The following is a 21,425-nucleotide window of genomic DNA, read 5'->3' as shown; positions in this document are numbered from 1 at the left end:
AATGTTCCCATCGGTGGGGCCCACCTGAGTTATGGATGAGTGAGGCATCTAATGGACGGGTTGCATAGGCATTCGTGCTTCAAGGTGGGCCCCACAGCTCGAACGCTACGTCCATTCCTCTTGCCCACTACCCGAGAAATAACACGTTAAGACTATCCAAATGGGGACCATTCATTCATCGGGTCTGAAAATGGATTATTGTATGGCCCACATTTTGAAATAGCATGCCATGGACTGGACCCTGATCAAATGGCCCTTCTTATAGGTAGGTGGGCCACTAGCAACGGGCTAGGCCTATGAGAAGCTAAATTGAAATTCTGCATCGGCCCAGATCGATAATCAAGTGAGAGCAGTTCAAAATTCTGACCCCACCATAATCAAATCCACTCATCAGCAACGTACAGTTCATGGGCCATTTCTTGATGGGATAGGATACCCTGATCTGGATAATTTTCAAGGCATCGCTTATCAACTGTGCAGACTATCAGACCAACGGTTTGGATCGACATATCGTGTACGGAATCTCTCCCATAAACCATGCATCACCGTTTAGCGGGACCAGCATCTGCACTGACAACTAGCAAAGGGGATGTGGTTTGGCCAGTGGTCCCAACACTAGCCAGCTAGCTGGTTTTCAAAGCTCTGTGGGCCCCACCATGATGTATGTGTTTTATCCACGCCGTCCATCGATTTTTCTTATTTTAAGGCATGAGCTTAAAATGAGCTAGATCCAAATCACAGCTGGAACACACCATAGGAAGCAGTATTGTTTGAACATCCACCATTAAAAACTTCCTAGGGCCTATCTGCCATCCAACCTGCTGATAAGGTCACGCAGACCTGGATGAAGGGAAAACACAAATATCAGCTCGATCCAAAACTTCTGTGCCCACAAAAAGATTTCAACGGTAAGCACTCAATCCCCACTGTCTCCTGTGGTGCGGTCCACCTGAGATTTGGATCAGCCATATTCTTTTGGGTCAAGCCCTAAAATGAGCTGGAAAATGGTTGGACGGCGTGGATAAAACAAATACATCATGGTGGGGCCCACAGCTTTGACATCAGCTAGCTGGCTGATGATGGGGTCACTCGCCAAACCGCGTCCAAAGGGGAATTATAGATAAGAGTCATGCTCATCAACATCGGCATACTTTGCTAAGGACAGGACTCAGTACATGGGCCATGCTTAGGTGATCCAAACCGTTGATTTGGCGAGATACACAGTTGATTGGGGCCGACAGAAAAATATTCAAGATGGGAGATCTTAACCATTCAATCTATGCCCAACAAAAAGAACGTAAAGAACACGTTCCATATCCAAACTAATATTGCCAATAATGGATTTTATTTTTATTTTTTTCCTGATGTCCCACATCCACGGTGAAGCATGTTATATAAACGGTCCGGATGATTGATCAAACCGCTAATCTGATGAAAGACAGCTGATGGAGACTGCCTCCAAAATCTTCAAGATACAAGTCTGGTTAAGCAGACGGTCCATATATTAAATGACAATGCTTCAATGATCAAAGCACTGGAAGATCCAAGCGTGGAGATTTTTTTGGGTTCCCCCATCCACGGTGCGGCCCATTGTATGAACGACTTGGATCATTTGAATCATGCCCCAACATTCATGGAACAGACCCATAGTTCTTCAGAGATTTTTTGCCAAGTCCAAAAATTCTGATTTTACAAAGTTTTAGAGGGTGAAATCACCTAACTGCCTTCTTTATTTTCTTTCCTAAACAAGTGGGGCCCATGTATTGTGGATGAAATACAAACCGTCCAACAGGTGTTTTCTCCATGATGATCACTCAAATTACAAATCGGGCCAATCTAATCATCAGGTGGGCCAACATGCTTGACGGATGCCACATTGGATGGATTTGATGTCACACACATAGCATGGGGCCCACAAGGCTGACTCTCGGACTTTTAGGGAAAAAAGAGACATTTTCATCATTTTCTCAGCTGAAAAGCACATCTAGAGAATTTTCGAAGGAATTTTGAGGGAGAAGGATGAGAGGCATTGTATACTCTTCATCAGACAGTAATCCATGCTTCCTGATCTGGTGGACAAAACCATAGATGGACGTTGCCCCACCGATTCTCCTGAGTGAAATATCCTAACCATTTCATCAGTGACCCACAAACAGACGGTTGAGAGAACAACACAACAGCAATCCATTTTCAACAGGTAAGTGCCAAAGATTTAATAGCTAGGATCTTCCAAACTGGGAGAGATCCACTGCGGCCCATCGGATCAGCGGTCATGAGACCAATGCATAGCTGGAAAGAAAATAACTATATGACCCTCAGCCTACCTCAACCTTTCTTGTCCCTTGAGCCTTTAGTTTGTAAAACTGGCAACCCATGCCGTTGATCTAACCACCACCACCCCACCAAAAAAAAAAAAGGAAGAAGAAGAAAGAAGCTATGTTGATGGCATATAAAAAAGAAGCCCAATAGAAAAAAGAGAGCAAAGAGAGCGACCATAACAGGTTTTTCGGGTTTTTTTCAATAGAAAAAAAGAGAGACCGTAACAGTCATTACGGGAGCCATAACAGCCGTCACAGCCCATATTGTAAAGGTAACAATGGTGGCCGTTACGGCCACTATTACCATTATGGAATACCTACAACAGTCCAGATCACCATACTAGTGGCATCAATGTCGCAACTCGGGGCCCCCGGCAATTTCGCATGTCCTTAGACAAAGGACCATATGAATCCCTCAAAGAAAGCTAGGGAAACAAATGCAGACTGCTCAGCTACAACCCATCGTACCCTTTTTCTTTTCTTTTAAAAACATGGTTCTAAGACTCGGACGAGCTCAGTATGACTTGACCGAGTTGACTCAGATTCGGCATACACAATTACATATAATACCAAGAGTCACCCTCAACTCACAACCCAACTTGAGACCAGGTGAATCAATCCAAGTCTAAAAACCATGTTTTGCTCTTGAAAGTACATGAAAGTTTCAAGGGCAAAGCAAGTGCAAAAAAAAAAATGCGTTGTAGCATACAACTGGTTGTAGGTGAACATTCATCGAAAGCAAGATGTTGCAGTACTCAAAACAGGGGGCAGAAAGTCGTTCTTTCGAAACAGAAACAGTTAGTGTGGGATGACACTGTGAAACCATCTTTTCATGAAATCAGGAAAAAAAAAAAAGAGAAGCCAAGCAATCTCAAACTTCCAAACTAAAGCCAAAGACAGGGACAAACCAAACAGAAACTTACAGTGACAACATGCGTGTGGGTCAGGTCAGGCCACCACCATCAGAGCCATCCATTTCATCGCCAAGCTTCCACTCGCTCGACCCTCGAATTTATACGGCTGACAATGCTGGCACCCTTTGACTTCTCAGCTGGTGGTGACGGGGCCCGAACAAGGGATGGCAGCCCGCCAACTCTCCTTGGACTTTTCCTAAGATTCAAATTACTTGACTGGCCTGCCTTACTTCTCCGGGTGTTGACTTGCACACCCGTTTTTGAAGCATTAACAGCAGTTTCTGCCCTGTTTGTTGGGGTGCTAGCATCATCGTTAGAAACCCCGTTTCCATCCAGGACAGCCTTCTCACTTGACGTTAGAATACCATCATCCGCATCGTCGGTTGTGGAATTTTCTTCAGCGCTGGGTGCATGACTGTCTAAGACGGGTTCTTCAGTAACAAAGGCACGGTCTGCCTCTCCATCTTCATTACCAGGGACCTCCAGACAAGGCTGCGACGGGCTGTGGCGGCCATTCTCATCAGATGGGTCTGAATGGGAAGCTGAAGCGGCCGCTAACACAGGATCCTCCCTCTCTTTGAGTGTCTTTATGATCAGCATCTTAAGAAAATTCATCACTTGCACCGCATACATTAGTGCAGTCAAAGGATCCGCCATCTGCAATTAAGAGAAGTTGACCAATCATCATCGTCCACCTCATTCATTTCATACTAGTGGAAACGTCTGGACTGAGTCAGGCTCAGAACTCTGGTGGGTGCCAACTTCCAAGCCTTCTGGCCCCAAGCCCATCAGACATTGTTATTACTGTTATTGTTATAATTGTTGTCATTGTTGTCCATGTTGGGCCCACCGTCACTTAAAAATGGCATCCAACCTGTCCAAACACGGTCGTCATAAAAATTATATGCCCAAAACTTGGGCTAATCCCATCATCAGGTGGGCCAGACAATTGAAACAATGTACAACCACTCAAAAATCTCCAAATTCATGTGGTGGGCCAACTGATGCTTAAATCAGCTTGATCTTTCGGGTGTCCCAATTTCATGGCGGAGTGACCAAGCTGACTGGGTTGGATGGTGGGACCAGATGTCAGCAGCTAGTCGTGTGTATTGGGAAATCTGCCATGACCCATGAATCTTTGAAACAGAGGGGATGTATCTATACAAATTCAAAATAGAGGAGAGGCATGTACAATTGTCATATGAGGGTCAGTGGGTAAAATAACCCTTATTATTTTTAGTTTTTTTTTTTTTAAAATAATTGTCAACATCATCATTACCAGCCAGGATCCGACATGACCTTGACCACCCTGCCCCCAGGTTGGTTGGCCCAAATACTGACACACCCGCTCAACCCATGGTTAAAAGACTTGGATAGACTCGTTCAGCCATGAGCCAAGTCATGACTTGTCCGAGTTGGGTGCGACTCGGGGGCTGACGCGGGGTGTCGAACCAGATCGGGTGCCACTGAATCTGAGTCGCACCTGATTCCAACAAGTCTTAAAACCATGGTCCAACCAATCGACACCCTCGGAAGTCTGATTGGAAAAGAAATCATGAATGTGAAAGGCAATGGAACCAGCCATTTCCATGCTACACTACTAAAAGAAAAGGAAAGTCAAAGCAATGGTAAGTTCATTTTTGGATAGGGAACTGAAATCTAAGCACGCTGATTGATATGCATCCAATCATTTTCCATTTCTGAAACTGAAATAGTACATGTCCGTACTATTTCATTATCCAAAATAAGAAAATGGGTGTATGCAAATCAATCAGGCAGGTGTAAGTAGCAGCTCCTCCCTACTACATAATTGTCACTGGATCAAGAAAGGACGCTGTGTGGAGATTTTTCTGTTTGGTAACCTGAGTCATGTTGGGGGCAAAAACCATCGCGACATTGCGGGCATTCATCTTGTTTTGATGCTCCTCTTGAACGACATCAGCCATCAGATTGACAGCCCAATCCATTAGAGCAGCCTCGGTTGGCGGTAGAAGCCTCATGAGTTGAGCACACTCCTCCTCCGACTGACATTGCATTACCTGCTCGGGCGCAAGAGAGTCCAACACCCCATTCGGAAGCTCTCTAAACCAAGCCTGCAGAAATACAACGAAACATGAAAAGTGAAATCAATGTCATATGTAAGTATTCTTTTTTATAAGTTCTATTACTTTTGTTGATGTGAAAGAAAAGGAAATAAAGCATTTGGAGCGTCACAATCACAAGCATCTCTAGATGCGCCACACCTGCCACACACGTGGTGGGCATCCGGGTTGTACATCAGGAGACCCACTGCGAAGAGAGATGCCCATATCCCCTAAGGCATCATCACTTGGAGAGAGTGAGTAGAGAAAAGAGGAGAGAATCCTCTCACCTCTTTCCAGGCACCCACACATGTGGGGCCACTGCATGCATCTATATTCTCTGCCCTAGCCCCACTAGAGTTCTACGCGTTGGCTTCTCCTCTCCTCATCTAGGATAGATCTGGGAAAGAACCTTCTGCTTTGAAGGTACGACATCGACAATCAAACGGTTTTGACAACGACAGTCAAAAGGAATATTTAGACCTGAAATCTCTTATTTTGGTTTTCTATAGAAACTTGATGATATCTAAATGGTGATCGTCGGAGCTTAATCAACTAATATGAACCTTCAAAAAATTTTAATTTTCTCTACATTTCTAAAACTCTAAAAAAATGCACAATTCATGGGCTTATAATACCAGTCATGTGCAGTCGAAAAAATCCATGGTACTTATCCTTAGCAATGTGCACGTCCATATGTTTTGATGTGAAACTCAAGTCACAACTACAAAAGGGGATTCCCAAAAAAATTGGGTAAAAAATGTATTTTTTTTATTCTTATAATTTACTCTAATGCAAGCCATTTCAATTAGAACTAACAAATAATTGAGAGTTTCTATCAAAACAATGCAATTTTATAACTAGAAGCATGCCAATATATCACAATGTTATTGATATCATGATCAGTGTGTTAAACATCTTACACTACATATTGTGCAGCTTACACTATGGAGCATAGTGTAGGGTTCTTGCTATGTGGCTCATGAAAATATCTTCACATTTGACATACACTGTATTCTATGAAGCCTACACTGCATGATATTTTTCACTAAAATGGTACTATTGATTAATGTTTTCAATGATTTCTAACATTTTACTACTGAAAATAAGCTTAAGTTTTCAATGATTTTAGGAGATGTTTGGTTAGTTGTAAATGCATGTAAACGGTGGTAAACAAGCAATTATGACAAGTGCTCCATGTTTGGCTTAGCTTCGGAATCTCATCTCGAAAATCTAGCAAAAATCAACATTGTAACAGGTGGGCCCACCATGATTTATATGTTATATCCATACCATCCATTCATTTTTTTCATATCATTTTTTGGGCATGAGCCCAAAGATGAGGCAGCTCCAAATATCAAGTGCACTACACTGCAGAAGACAGTGAGGATTGAACGCCTACCATTGAAGTGTGCAAAACGAAATGTTGAGCATTAGTTTAAGAAGCAGTGCCAAAAATTGGAAGCACGGACTTTGCATTTGGAAGAAGAGAACTTGATTTTGTGACAGACCAACTTGAAAAAAGACAGAAGTTATTGGATATAGCTTCTTCTCAAGAAGAGATTGGGGAGAAGGAATTATGTAAAACAACAAAAAGAAAATGCTTCAAAAGCAATTCTTAATGATGGTATTTGCTTTGGCAAATGTAACATGAAGAAACTTAAAGAAGTGTCTAAAACTTAACAGGAATTATGTAACATATGATTCTCCCATGTATTAGAATCATATGGCTGCAACCATCTCTTCTATGACCCCTTCAAGGAGGCATTTCGTTCCGTTATGGAAATGTGGGTATTTGATTTTGAGGACAACTGAAATTTCATATGACGCCAAACGAAACAACCCCTAAAAATGTTTAAAGTGGTTAAGATTGAAGGCATCATGTCACACATTAAAAGTAAATTATGCGAGGGCATCTTAGTGTGATTCCAAGGATGCACCATATCTCTGCGCTGGGGTGGTGTGGCCCATGAGGTAGGGTCTATGAGATGCAAAATGGCCACACGGTGGGGCCCACTGTGGGACTGTACTATTCGGGGACCCGAGCGAAGTGGGGGTTGCCCATGGGGAGGTCTCACCTAGGTTTGCTTGAGAGGGCCTACCTATAGGAATAAATCAGTCCTTCCACGTCATCTATGGAGCTTTTGGTGCGTTGGTCGATTGTCCGCTATCAGAATGATATCAAAGCGGGAACCTAGTGTTTGAGTCTCCTCATCGGCACGGGTGGATGATGTGGGGGCATCTTAAGTGTGATTCCAGGATGCACCGTATCTCTGCATTGGGGTAGGTTGGCCCACGAGGTGGAGTCTATGGGATGCAAAATGGCCACTGGGTAGGGCCCACTATGGGGCCATGCGATTCAGGGACCCGTGCGAAGCGGGGGTCGCCCACAGGAGGTCTCCCTAGGTTTGCCTAAGAAGGCCTACATATAGAGATAAATTGGTCCTTCCCTATTAGCTTTGGAGTTTTTGGTGCTCTAATCGGTTGTCAACTATCAGAATGGCATCAAAGCATGCAGACTTGAAGAGACAAGTTGATGGACTCCTTACGAAATGGTTCATTTAGGAGAATTTGAGTCCATGTGTTGTGCTAGCCTCCCTCACGCCTAAGAAAGATAGCACTTGGCGCATGTGTGTGAACAGTCAGGCCATCAACAAGATCACGGCCAAGTATCGGTTTCCTATACCGTGTCTTGACGACATGTTGGACATGATGACCAGTGCCACAATCTTTTCCAAGATCAACCTCAAAAGTAGGTATCATCAAATACGTATTCGCTTAGGAAATGAATGGAAGACCGCCTTCAAGATGAAGGATGGGCTATATGAGTGGTTGGTCATGCCTTTTGGCTTGACCAATGCTCCGATTACATTTATGAGAGTGATGACCCGGGTGTTAAGACCATTTGAGGCAAGTTTGCGGGGTCCTTAAGATAAAGAAATTATATGCAAACTTGAAGAATTGTTCTTTCATGTTTGACAAAGTTATCTTCTTAGGGTTCATTGTGTCATCTAAGGGCATGTCTACAGACCCCGACAATGTCAAGGCCATAGTCGGTTGACCTAAACTGCAAAATATTCATGAGGTGTGTAACTTCCATGGCTTAGCTAACTTTTATAAGCAGTTCATTCAAAGCTTTAGTTCCATTATGGCTCCTATAACAGATTGCATACAAAAAAGTGAGTGCAAGTGGACTAATACTGCCTCCAAAGCTTTCAAGGACATTACAGCGAAGATGATTGAGGCTCTTGTCATGCGTCTCCCAAACTTTTCTTAAACATTTGAGATTAAATGTGACACGTTTGGCACAAGTATAGGTGGAGTGCTTAGCTAAGACGGGCACCCTATTGCATATTTTAGTAAGAAATTAAATCAGGCAAAGCTAAATTGCCTATGACAATGAATTTTATGCAATAGTCCAATCTTTAAGACATTGACGACATTACTTACTGTTGCAAGAGTTCGTCTTGTTTTCTGACCACAAGGTTCTGAGATACCTCAACTCTTATAAGAAATTAAACCCAAGGCATGCCAAGTGGGTTGCGTTTCTCCAAGAGTACATGTTTGTTCTAAAGCACAAGGTCGGGGTCGAGAAAAAACATGTCGATGGCCTTAGTCGTCGTAACCTTGCTTTAGTCTATGAGTGTGGAAGTCACTGGGTTTGAGCAATTGAAAGAAGAACATACTGCGTGCCCAAATTTTGGGAAGATATGCACGTCACTTTTGAGTGGTCCGCTGAGTGATAGTGGGTTTGTCCTGATTGATGAGTTCCTATTTAAAGGGTACAGACTCAGCATTCCTTGCACTTCCCAGTGAGACTTCCTTATTTGGAAGCTTCATGTCGGAGTAGCAGCCCGACATTTTGGGAGAGACAAGACTATTACACTTGTTGAAGATACGTTATATTGGCCAAGTCTCAAGCGAGACGTCACTAGAATTGTTGGGCAATGTAGGACTTGTCACCTGGCAAAGTAGAAAAGGTAGAATACAAGATTATATATGCCTTTACCAGTCTCTCATGCTCCATGGCAAGACATAAGTATGGATTTCGTGCTTAGGCTTCCCAAGATGATCAGACAACACGATTTTATATTTGTAGTGGTGTACCGTTTTTTCTAAAATAGCCCATTTCCTCCCATGTTCTAAAACACCAGATGCCTCCCACATTGCCAAAATATTCTTTGAAGAGGTGGTTCGTTTGCATGGCTTGCCAAAGACCATTGTGTCTGACAGAGATGTGAGATTTATGAGATATTTTTGGAAGACACTTTGGCACATGATGGATACGAGGCCTCAGCTCTCGTCAGCATACCACCTACAGACTGACAGTCAAACAAAAGTGGTTAATGGACGTATGGGTAATCTATTGTGATATCTTGTGGGTGACCATAGGACCTAGGATTCAATGTTACCGGTTGCAGAGTTTACATACAATAGTTCAATCAATAGGTCAATAGGCATGAGTTCATTTAAGGTAGTGCATGGTTATAAGCCTAAGAAGCCTATAGATCGCATCCCCATGTCAGTCTCACATACGCTGTCAGAGTCCACAGATGCATTTGCACGCCATATTCATGACTTGCATCATGAGATTAAGAAGCGGATTAACGTAAGCAATGAGAAATATAAAATTCTACTTGATTCAAATCGCAGGTCGAAGGAGTTTCGAGTGGATGATTATGTCATGGTTCAGATAAGGCCAAACCGGTTTCTGCAAGGAGCCGTGAAGAAATTACATGCCCACAGTACTAGACCTTATCAAATATTGAAAAGAGTGGGTTACAATGCTTATGTTGTAGATCTTCCACCTAGCATAGGCATTACCTCTACGTTCAATGTGGAAGATCTCGTCTCTATTCAAGGACCAGAAGCTTCGCCCATTGGCCCTTTACCCGTGGCCTTTATCAGACCCATCTTCTCATCTTCTACACCCTTTATCATCCATACAGGCTAGAAGAAAATAGATAGAGGGTATTCTAGATGAGCAAGTGGTTTCCACCGAGCACGGGGGTTCTTAGAAGTATCTCGTCAAGTGGAAGAACAAGCCAGAGTCATATAGTACATGGATCACGGAGAGTGAGCTTCAAAGAATTGACCTAGATCTTCTTGAGTATCACATAGCTTTATATCACCAGAGGCGATCTCTTCTCAGCTAAGGGGAGTTGATGAGGACATCCAGGCACCATATTGAGTATATCAAAGAAGGAGACGAGTTGTGGCCTCCGCCCTAATTTTCCTATGGCTAGATGATCATTACATGGGGTCCAACTCCGGATCGTAGGTGAGTGGAAAACCCCGCATGCATATTTGGTGCATCATTGAAGACCATACATTAGGGCGATACATGTGGGGTTGCTTATTGGGAGCATGGAGATACATTTTACACATGGAGACACATTTTTCCTTAGCTAGGGGTTATTTTATATTTATTAGAAAGTTAGGGGGTTATGTCTTATTTTGGCTTTAAAATAGGAGGTTTTTAGGACTTTTCCTTATTGAGAGGCGTCTTTTTGTAAAAGTCCCAAGTTGAGACTATTTAAGGGTTATGGGAGCTCTAATTTGAGGAGGCTATGATTATTATGAAGGAGATTTCTCTGTTAGGGTTTGTCTTCTTACAATTTCCTATGATGCGAATGGTGTGAAGCCATTAATCTTAATCTAGATAAGTTTTCTTCTTTCTATCTCTATTTCTTTCAAAGTTCCCTTTTATTTTCCACTTTTCTCAACCCATCTCCACAATATTCATTCCCAACTCTCATCCTTATCAAAACCCAAACTAGACCACATCAAACCCTAACCTAAACCTACACCTTTTTTTCCCGCCGGTGAACAGTGCCATGAATAGTGATCTTCTCACTTCCATACCTCTTTCCTCCTATTTTCTTAACTTTTAAACCCCAAGTTCCTAAATCCCCATTTCTAAAACCCTAAATCCCCAATCCCAAACCCTTGACCTAATTCCCAATTAATCCAAACCTAGAATACTTGACCCTTGACGGACATATGTGAATCACCTTGAATGTAGATCAATCTCTATGCTATAAACGGAAGTCCCATCTTCCATTGGGCCTTGAATCTAAATATAGTTGCTTACTTGCACATCTTTTATATCTGTGGTAGATTATATATTTTTATGTTTCTCATTGATATGATAATCCATTGACTAATCTCATGACATCATTTAGCCTAGACTCATGTCCTGCATCAATAAAGGTGGTTCTACTCATGCTTTAGAAGATGGAGGACAACCAACACTAGGTGAGCTTCTAACCAGTATCCACATGAACAAAAGGTCCTCGAAATGGGAATGCAATGCAAACATGCTTCATGAGCTCTGTAAATTGTTAAGAGTTTTGGGAGGGAAAGAGAGCAAGAGAGTAGAATGGTCGAAGTGGGTAAATGAGAGTTATATGCCCAATTGCTCTTTATTAGGAAGAGAATAGTTGCAAAAATGCCCTAATTAAAAGATGTATGCCCTTTTGATTGTTTGTGCAACTCATCCACTAGTTGTACCAGTTTCACTTGTGCATGTTGGTTTTGAACACAGACGGATTACACTCCAAAACCAAGATTTAAATCCTTTGCCTATCATGTGCCAACTTGTATTTCTCTCTATCAATCTTCTACCTAGCTTTTACATTTTAATGTACTTCTAATCTTGCATCTGTACTCACAATCATTTTTACCCACCTAATCTTTTGGCAATAGATTGGTTTTGTATCGTTAGCCTATATAACATGAGTTATTTGATATGAAGGGAAGCTAAGATGATCTATGCATGCACCCCGCCACTGTACAAATGGTGGATTTGTACCTCAAAGCCTCAATCCAAACTGTCCAAAATGTGGGTTCATTGTTCATGTCATATCCCCAAAATCAGATCAAATGGAATATCCCAATGTAGCACTAACTGAGATTTTCTGTTGAACCTGGACCATGCTTATTTCTCATTTTACACGTCCATTTTATGACCAGTGGCTGGATGGTAAGGATCATCCATTCAGTCAGGTTTTGGGTTATGATTTGTAAACAGCATTCCATGATAAAGCCAGTTTGGTTTATCTCCACATTCGACTCCCTGTATCTGTTCCCAACAACCACGCCAGTGTCCAAGAATCAAGACACATTCCAAAAAGGGTGTGGAGCTCTGTGTTGGAATTCCTATCCCATAGTTTAGTTTCTAATTTTCAATATTCTGCTATCTTTTTTCGACAAAACAAAAATAAAGTCATTTACATTAGACATATTTATGCTGCTTGATCTTCATGCCCCAACAAGAAGTTCAATAGATCATTTAAGAAAACATAAAAGAAACAGAAGCATACTACAGAGCGTAAAATTCAAAGCTGACTAGACTATATGTGCTTTCCACCATTTCTCCAATGGCGGTGACTCATCCACCATGCATGCAACATACATGTCAAACCAGTCACTCAAATTGTTGCCCATTGTGGATGGAAAATGTCCCAAAAATCACACCAATCAGCAATCTTAACTGTTTGATATTGGCCATTAAATTTCAAATTCTGACCATTTTCTTCTTAACCAAACATCTGATGTCCAGATAGATATGATCATGTCTGTGTGATTATTGGGACTTTCAATCCATGGTGGGGCCCACAACTTCAATTATCTGTATTAACATACATTTAAAACATATGTACTGTGGATGAGTGACCATAATTTTTTTACATAAATTGGAAAATGCACATAGAATTCTAGCCCATCAAAAGTAAAGACCTGACAGAATCTTCTCAAGAGCGTGAAAAAGATATTTCAGTTTTCTGATTTGGATCTCTAGAATCTTCATGGCCAACGGTTACAGAAAAAAAAAAGAAGGTACCTTTATCAAACCCGCCAAACAGTGCACATCAATGCCATCAGGAACAATCCCCCTATTTAGCTGATCTCTAACATATTCCTCTTGGCTATTCTCAGCATTGATTCTGAATATGCCTTCAGCCTGCATGTTTAAATCTAAACAGTGAACACAACAAGTTTCGAATTCAGCCCTCATACAATAAGAGATGCTGTACATACTTGAAGACCTCCTTGTGAATATAAGCGTCTCTGCATCAGCAGGAGTATTGTTGGCACGCTATTCCCTCTAGAGTCATAGGAACATTGCATAGATTCTGTAGAAACTCCAAAAACATTCGCACTGCAGAAAAGGAGATTTGAGTTAGGGGAACAGAACCCATTAATGCCTGAGGCAAAGGACTCAAACAGTTAAGTAGTATCTTTTACATGGGCAAACAAGATAACCCAATGCCCTGACAAAGGCCTTTATGCACAGCCAAACCCACAGGTGGAAATTAAAATAAAATAAAAAGGTTTGTCCTGGTTAAGTAAGAGAATTATAGGGGTCCTAATCATGGCTTTAAGAATCAGAATCGGACTCCAAAAAGTAGGAGTTGACTCGCATTTGGTATCACCCGATCCAGTTCGAAACCATGAGTTACCCCCAACTCAGACAAGTCATGCCGACTCAGCCCCAATTTGGGCAAGCCCAATGTCCGAAATATCGGTATCGTGTTAAGTATGGCATCGGGTAATTTATCGCACTTTTTTAGGAACATGGGGAAACATTGGGTAATTATTGATCTTTTCAATGAAACTTCAGGGATTGTTTAATAAGACCTTAATACACACTTTTAAATCATAACATCTCAAAAAAGAAGTGCACATAATAGGTTTCCTTTGTATAGGGTCATAAGCTATGCGTTGTCTGACTAAACTAATGGAACTATATTCAAATTGAATGCATAACATTTAAAGTGTATGTAATGATCATTTAATCAAACACTCCTAAATACTTCAAAATGTCTCAATTGACAGCTAGTTGAAGGAAAATTTTGAAAATAAATATATATTTTTTAATAATTTTCCATTAATTTTTAATTAAAAATGATTTTTATTTTCTAAAAATTGACCAGGACTTGACAAATCAATAGATCAGCCCTCGTACATGCTTGATTTCATGTTTGGAGTGCAACATTGCAAGCAATTTGGGAGAAATTGGAGAAATTTCAATTTTTTCCCAAATTTCCCCACATCAGACCAGTTACACTCAAATTTCGAAATTAAAGTGTATGTGATTATCATTTCATCAAATACTACTAAATACTTCAAAATTAGTCTCAATTGATAGTTGGTTGAAAGAAAATTTCATGAGGAAAAAAAAAAACATGGAGAACATGAAGAACCAATGGATATTGATATCAAAGCTCCAACTCTCCATGATTGTTCATGCAAAACATGAAAAACCAATGGACTTATAACCATTTGATACTGATTTAACATAATTTCAACAACAACAACAAAAAGGATCAAAAATTAAAAAGGCTCACCGGATCGAACATGTGGGATATATCGGCACTACCTGTGCATTTCGCATCGCACAGGTGGGATACAAGATATATCGTGGGATATATCAGCCGATATCATTGATATTTAAACCAATGGGCAAGCCCCACCTTGACTTAGGACCTAACAAGTCAATCCAAGTGCCAAGTCTTTTTATCCATGGTCCTGATGTACTGCAGCATGTATAATGTCCTGATGTGCCCAATCTATACAAGTTGGATCCATCTAGATTCGAGATTATCGATTATGGGTCCCATCATGGCTGGGAAACATCCCAAAAATTGTCCAGCAGAAAATCCAAACCTTCATTGGTGGCCTAGAAATAGATTATTAAGAAAAAAAAATTTACAGCTGTGATCTAGAAAAAACCAAAGATCGGACGGCAAAGATCTTCAAATCTAGAAGTTTTTGGGGCATCCATCATCCAGGGTGGCCCATCAAATCAACAGTCTAGATCACCAATACATGGGCCCCACTTGTACAGACTGAGCATCTCAGGCAACTATGCATGTCCTGATGCATAAGATTAGGGGCCCTACAATTCCTCACTAAAGAATAGACAGATTACGCATTACCAGAAACATGTAGAGATGGATTTATGCATTTGAATCACTAGCAAAAAGGCTGGTTCATATTTCAAATCCTTCATTGGGAACAGCATAGGAATCATCACGCCCATGAAGTTCTCAAGACCTACATCTACATAGTACATACCACCATGTGCCTTTACTCAAAATGGTTGTGTTAAAATAAGTCAAGACAACCATCTCCATTGGAACTTTACCATTCCAGATGGTTAACTCTAAGCAAGGTTTTAAAACTCATTTTCAGAGTGCGCCTCACTCCGTAATCAATCTCGACTCAGTCCACATTTATCCCAACTCGGTCCAAAACTGTCCGACTCATCCAACTAGGTCTGACTCGGTCCGACTCATGCCAATCCAAAATGAGTCTGTCCAAGTCACCCTGATTTAATTTAATTATTACCAGTTCCCACTGAAACCAATACGACTCAGGCTTTAGCAAATTCGTATCCAACGATTTTTAAACCTGTGACTTCAAGACTTCCATTTACACACCCACAACATAGGAATATTTAGAAAGAAAAGAGAAATTTTCAAATTTGATCCATCAAACAATTAAAAAGAATTATTAAAAAGTATATATCATCATTGCATCAATAGGTCTGAAGAAACAATTTTTGCACAAAACCAATAATAAAGAAAGGATGAGTTTGCAACAAGTTTAGACCCCAAGGTTGTATCATTTTAATTCATCAAAAAAAAAAAAAAAAAAAGCTATGAATCATTTTAGCATAACATGTTTTTTCACCTTCACTATGTTATTGCTTCATTTCTACATTTCATACATAGATCTGACAGATCCATCAGACAACAGAGAACTAAACAAATTTTCAAGGGACAATTTGGTAATTTGCAAAAAATTCAAAAGAGGGTTCGGCGTAATTGTGAAGCATGTGAGCTGGTAAGTCTAGAGTTGTAAACAAAATCGTTAGAGGGAAAAACTCCTCCCACAAATGAGGGTTGAATGTCCAATGCCACCTCATTTGATGCTTTAGATCTTACCAACTCCCATATCAAGGAAGTCAAAGGAGGTGTATAGCACAAAGATGCTCCGATTAGACCCAAGCTTGTTACTGGCCAGAGAACATATCTAAGATATTCTAACAAAGAAGGTTAACTGTCCAATGCCACCTCATCCAAACAGTCTCTTTGTGTGTTTTTAAAATACCACCAATAACTCCTGAATCAAGGAAGTCAATGGGAGATGTATAGCACAATGGTGCTTCAAATAGACAATCCCCATCTTTGACCAAAGAATATTTCCAAGATGTTCCAACAAAGAGCATAAAAAAGGGATAGGGTATGGTGTCTGTCACTTTCATTTGCTTAACAACTAATCTGAGAATTGTTTTTCATAGACATGGCAAGCATGTACGAGATCTGAACTTATCATTAGGTAGGATATACAATAGATGGGCCATACCCCAAAATCACACCAATATGACAAATCCTAATCCTGGGGATAGAGAAAAGATGATCATAAAGAAAAGCCGACCAAAGCTCCTTTGACTGTCAATTTTCTCCTTAAAAAATCCTCCAAGATTAGATCATCCAATAATTCTGAATTTTGGGATATGCCCCAGGCAAGGTAGGGCCTGCCTGATGAACAGTTGGGATCTTCTACACAATTCTCAAGTGTACATAACACAGGGTCATTGATAAGTTTGGCAGAGGAAAGAGACATTCTAGGTTTCCTCCATCAAGAAGACCATACTTGACAAATGCATACAATCTGAGTTGTCAAGCATAACAGCAATAGTCAACCATCTTGCAGTACCAACACTCAAAGGTTCTAATTATTTAGAAAGAAGACAATGCATACCTTTTGTGTTTGTTTTTCAGTCAAAAACTATTAAAGACAACCTACAGGCTACAACACCTAAGTCTCATCCTTCACAAAAGAAATAAGATTATACCAACCTGCCACCAATCAAGAACTTGAAGAGAATAGGCATTGAAATTAAAGGGTCTAATAACTCAACCAGACGGTAGCATCACTCTTCCTTACAAAAAAGCACATCAGCCATAATTCCAACAAAAATATTTAGAAATCTGCAGGCAGCCCCAAATTACCATTACATCCAATTTTCCAATGATATCCAAATCCAAATCCCTAAAAAATTACCCAAAGATGACCCTCCTTGAAATGACAATGCACCTTTTTCAATGGCACTAGGTGAATATTTCTCTTTTGCTAGAGGCAGAATATTTAGGATCTAAACCAATGACAAAAATGGGCGGAACTCAGCATCCTTGCATTGATGGAGGCAATGTGAAGTTGAGAGGGGTAAAATCTTGTCCTAGCATTTAAACAGCTCCTGCAACATTAACAATAAGGTATTCATGAAAAATAAGTCCCTTGGGTCGCTTGGAGTCGCACATTCCTCGCCAATAAGATGAAAAGAAGGGCCTCAGCCTTTTCCATATTTGCCCATATCCAGGGAAGCTAAATCCATAGGCTACAAAAGGTGCAGCGATGTTGTCTATATATTAGACCTCAGTATCCATTGCCTTTTAACTGCTTGTTTCTCTCATCTTTTTTGAATAAATTTCTTTCTTACCGATCAATAAAAAATAAATTTAAAATAATAATAATAATGGAAAGATCCTAAAAACCTCTTACCAGGACTTAATAACAGAAACCATTGCATAAAACATCCATTCGAAACCCTCCTCCCCAAAATAGATAAATAAATAAAAATAAAAGGCAGACACAATCTCAACAAATAAAATCACAAAGCTTCAATCAAATCCTGCAACAACAAATGTAAAGAAAAAAGGGATGTAACTTTGACATCATTCGTACAGTTGGCAATGGCATCAAATTACTAGCCCTAATACTTACGAAATTAGAATGCAATTCCAAAACTGTAGGAACATGTCAGCAAAACAGCAGGCAGTTCCAACACATTTCCACCCAAAATATCTCCACTACCGATATATATATATATATATATATATATATATATATATATATATATATATATATAGATATAGAGAGAGAGAGAGAGAGAGAGAGAGAGAGAGAGGAATCTTGGTTATGAATCTGAAAAGGAAAAAAAATCTACCACTGAATTTGCTCTCTTCAAGCACGGGATTTTATGCTACAACGAGAAAGACTAAAATTAGAAAAGGAAAAGGAAAAAAGAAATTCTAACTCTGCACAGAACACCCATTGCTGGAAATCTCAAATATAAGCATTACAAAATAAACACCAAACTTGTATTCCGAACAGAAAACCCGCTCCACAAAATCATGACTACAAAAAATTAAGATTCCAACAATCCAGTTTCAATTTGTCAAAAAGAAAAAGGAAAAGGAAAGGCCTATCATGTTAAAACCTCAAATTTGTAAATGTGACTAAGAAAATAAAATTAATAATAATATTTCAGAATTCAAACCAAACCATAACAAATGCCTAACGTAACACCCACTTCACTAACTACTCAGAAACAAGATATCAAAACTTTAAACAAATCTAACTAGAAAATTTTCAATTTCAAAAGGAAGTGCATGACTAAAATTTGCACAAAATCCGGTGGGGAGTCGAGGAGCACAGTTCTCCACCCATCTAAAGAGAGTTGGCATGAAACATATGAATTTTCAGAACCCCATATCCAAATGGATGTCACACCTTCCATTATCTGATGGTAGATATGTGCACAGAAATTACCTTTCAAAAAAAAAAAAGTGCACACAGAACTTTCCCCAAGTAAAAGCCATCCATTACATTAAAAAACCACAAATTTCAACACCAGACATGTTGTGAAACTTCACAAAACCACGATTTAAAACCTTAAATAAAGCCAGCAACAACAATCTCAAACTCAAAATAAAATCAATTATTAAAAATAAGAAGAAGAAAAATCCGTCATTAGAAAACCTCAAAATACACCTCACTCCCAAAAGCAGCTTCACAAACTTGCAAAAAATCAAAATCTCAAACCATAAACAAATCCAACAACGGCAACAAGGCCGCCAAATGCAGCAGCAAAATCCAAACATCAAAACAAGAAACTATATATATCCAAATTCATCACGATATATGCCACCCAAACAATACATAAAATCACACAAGAACAAGGACAACTTTAAAAATAATAATAATAATAATAATAATGCACATCACATAAAAACCTCAATTTACACCTCCAATCCAAAAACCCACATCCCAAATCCCTCACACACACACACACACACACACACACACAAAAGAAGAAGAAAAAAAAAAAAGAACAATGTCAATTTAAAAATAAAAGCAAAAAACCTCAAATTATGCCTCCAATACACAAAAAAAAAAAAAAAAAACACATTCCAAATCCCTCTAAACACTCAGAAATCCCAAACCCCGAAAATTCAAAAAGAAAAACAACAACCTCAACCCAAAAATTAAATAAAAGATAAAGGCAACACCCATCACATAAAAAACTCAAATTCCACCTCCAATCCAAAAACCCACATCCCGACTCCCTCCAAACAGCTAAAACTCACCAAAAAAAAAAAAAAGAACAATATCAATTTAAAAATAAAAGCAAAAAATAAAAAAATCCCATAAAAACCGCAAATTACACCTCCAATTCAAAAACCCACATCCCAAATCCCTCCAAAATTCAAAAATCCCAGACCCAAAAATTTCAAAAAGAAAAACAACAGCAACAATCCAAATTTTAAACGAAAGCGAAAGAGAACACCCACCACCTAAAAACCTCAAATTCCACCTGAAATCCAAAAACCCACATCCCAAATCCCTCCAAACATTCAAAAATCCAAAACCCACAATTTTTAAAAGAAACAAGAAAGCAAACCCAGCTGACCTGGCACTCGGTGCCCGCCTCGGGACCTCAGGCTCGAACTCGACTGGCAACCCAAGGAACCCATTAAACCGGTCGAACGTGACGTGGGCGACATGCCGCACGTCGGTAGGCCACCCGATCTCCATCGACCGCAGATCCTGCCTTCCCCCTGCCGTCCTGCACGCCACAAGCGACTTCCGGAAGATGGCCACAAGCAGCGCTAAGAGCGATAGCTGTTCCTCCTTCTTCTTCCTATCTTCCTCCTCTTCTTTATCTGTGTCGCTTTCTTCTACAGGAAGTGAAGGAGGTGGGCCTTGATTCAAAAGGGATGGTGTGATGTGGGGCGAGGTAGCATCATTTGGTGCACAGGATAAGGAGTCGTGGGGTGCGCAGGATAAAGAGCTTGGGGATGAAGGGAAGTGAGAGGGGGATTGGAGGACTTCTGTCATGGGCGATGGCAATTTGAGAAGAAAAAGGTATAATGTAAGAAGGGAGGGGTATTTTGGGAAGGATTTTTACAGAAGGGAAGGAGAACGACTAGAATATTGGAGAGAGGAGTTTGATTGAAGAAAGGATTTGTGGTGGTGGGACGTGAGAATCATGAAGGGTATTTTCGGTATTTTTTAATTTTTTCTTTAATCTTCTGATCGAGCTTTGATCTGCTGTTCTGGCTTTTATGTTTTTTGAGGGGTTTTGGAGAAGCAAAGGAGATGAAAGAGAGAGAAAGGAGGGTTGATTGATACAGTACATTTGGATGTATTGCTAATATTTTACATCGGGGTTGTAGCCGTTCGATCTGGGGTCCTTTTATAATGATCCAAACCGTTTATTCGATGGGGTGTAGATTGGATGGATGATAAGTGATATAAATTTTACTAATGGTAGAAGAAAGAGGAGTTATATAATACTTAGGACACGTATGACTCTTGATACGGAAGCAATGGTAGTTGCACTCGTAGCTTGTACTAACGACCATTAAACCAACCGGACGGTTGGAAGCGGATTAACTGCAGCGCACCCACCACGCCACCAGGGATATCCCTGATGGCAATGCTCTGTGGAGCCCACCATGGTGTATGTGTTTTATCCGTGCCGTTCATCAGATTTTCTAGCTCAATTAAATCATAAGCTTAAAAATTAGGCAGATCCAAAGCTTAAGCAGACTACAGGGCTGGAAATAATTGAAATCTTCTTAGGGCCCACCCTGATTTTATCTAACCTGATCCTAAGGTCACAAATGAATGAACGAAGAGTACAAGTACCAGATACAAAACTTCCGTGCCCCCACCAAGTTTTCAACAAGGAGTCTCAATCTCTACCGTTCAACCTAGTGTGGTGCTGTGGTTTAACAGTACATTCCACTTCCACT

General features: G+C 40.3%; 1 protein-coding gene across 1 annotated transcript; it reads right to left on the bottom strand.

Moving 5' to 3' along the window:
• Positions 1-3,083: 3,083 nt before the first annotated feature.
• Positions 3,084-20,839, bottom strand: LOC131234424 (rho GTPase-activating protein 5-like). Its single transcript, XM_058231283.1, has 5 exons — positions 20,078-20,839; positions 13,354-13,474; positions 13,157-13,276; positions 5,095-5,325; positions 3,084-3,889 (listed from the first exon to the last, which is right to left on the bottom strand). The coding sequence occupies exons 1-5, from the start codon at positions 20,503-20,505 to the stop codon at positions 3,296-3,298; spliced, it is 1,494 nt and encodes a 497-aa protein (XP_058087266.1). The 5' UTR covers positions 20,506-20,839; the 3' UTR covers positions 3,084-3,295.
• Positions 20,840-21,425: the final 586 nt, after the last annotated feature.

The sequence above is a fragment of the Magnolia sinica genome, chromosome 19 (genome assembly GCF_029962835.1).
Source record: "Magnolia sinica isolate HGM2019 chromosome 19, MsV1, whole genome shotgun sequence".
NCBI lineage: Eukaryota > Viridiplantae > Streptophyta > Magnoliopsida > Magnoliales > Magnoliaceae > Magnolia > Magnolia sinica.
The sequence above is the reverse complement of the archived record's forward strand: the minus strand, read 5'-3'. Positions and strand labels throughout refer to the sequence as shown.

Coding starts and splice junctions, on each gene's coding strand:
- LOC131234424 (XM_058231283.1), bottom strand. CDS start 20,505: ATGACAGAAGTCCTCCAATCCCCCTCTCACTTCCCTTCATCCCCAAGC. Junction 5,326..13,156: donor GTTTGGCGGGTTTGATAAAG/GTACCTTCTTTT, acceptor GTATTTCTGCAG/GCTTGGTTTAGAGAGCTTCC. Junction 3,890..5,094: donor TTGCCCCCAACATGACTCAG/GTTACCAAACAG, acceptor TCTTAATTGCAG/ATGGCGGATCCTTTGACTGC.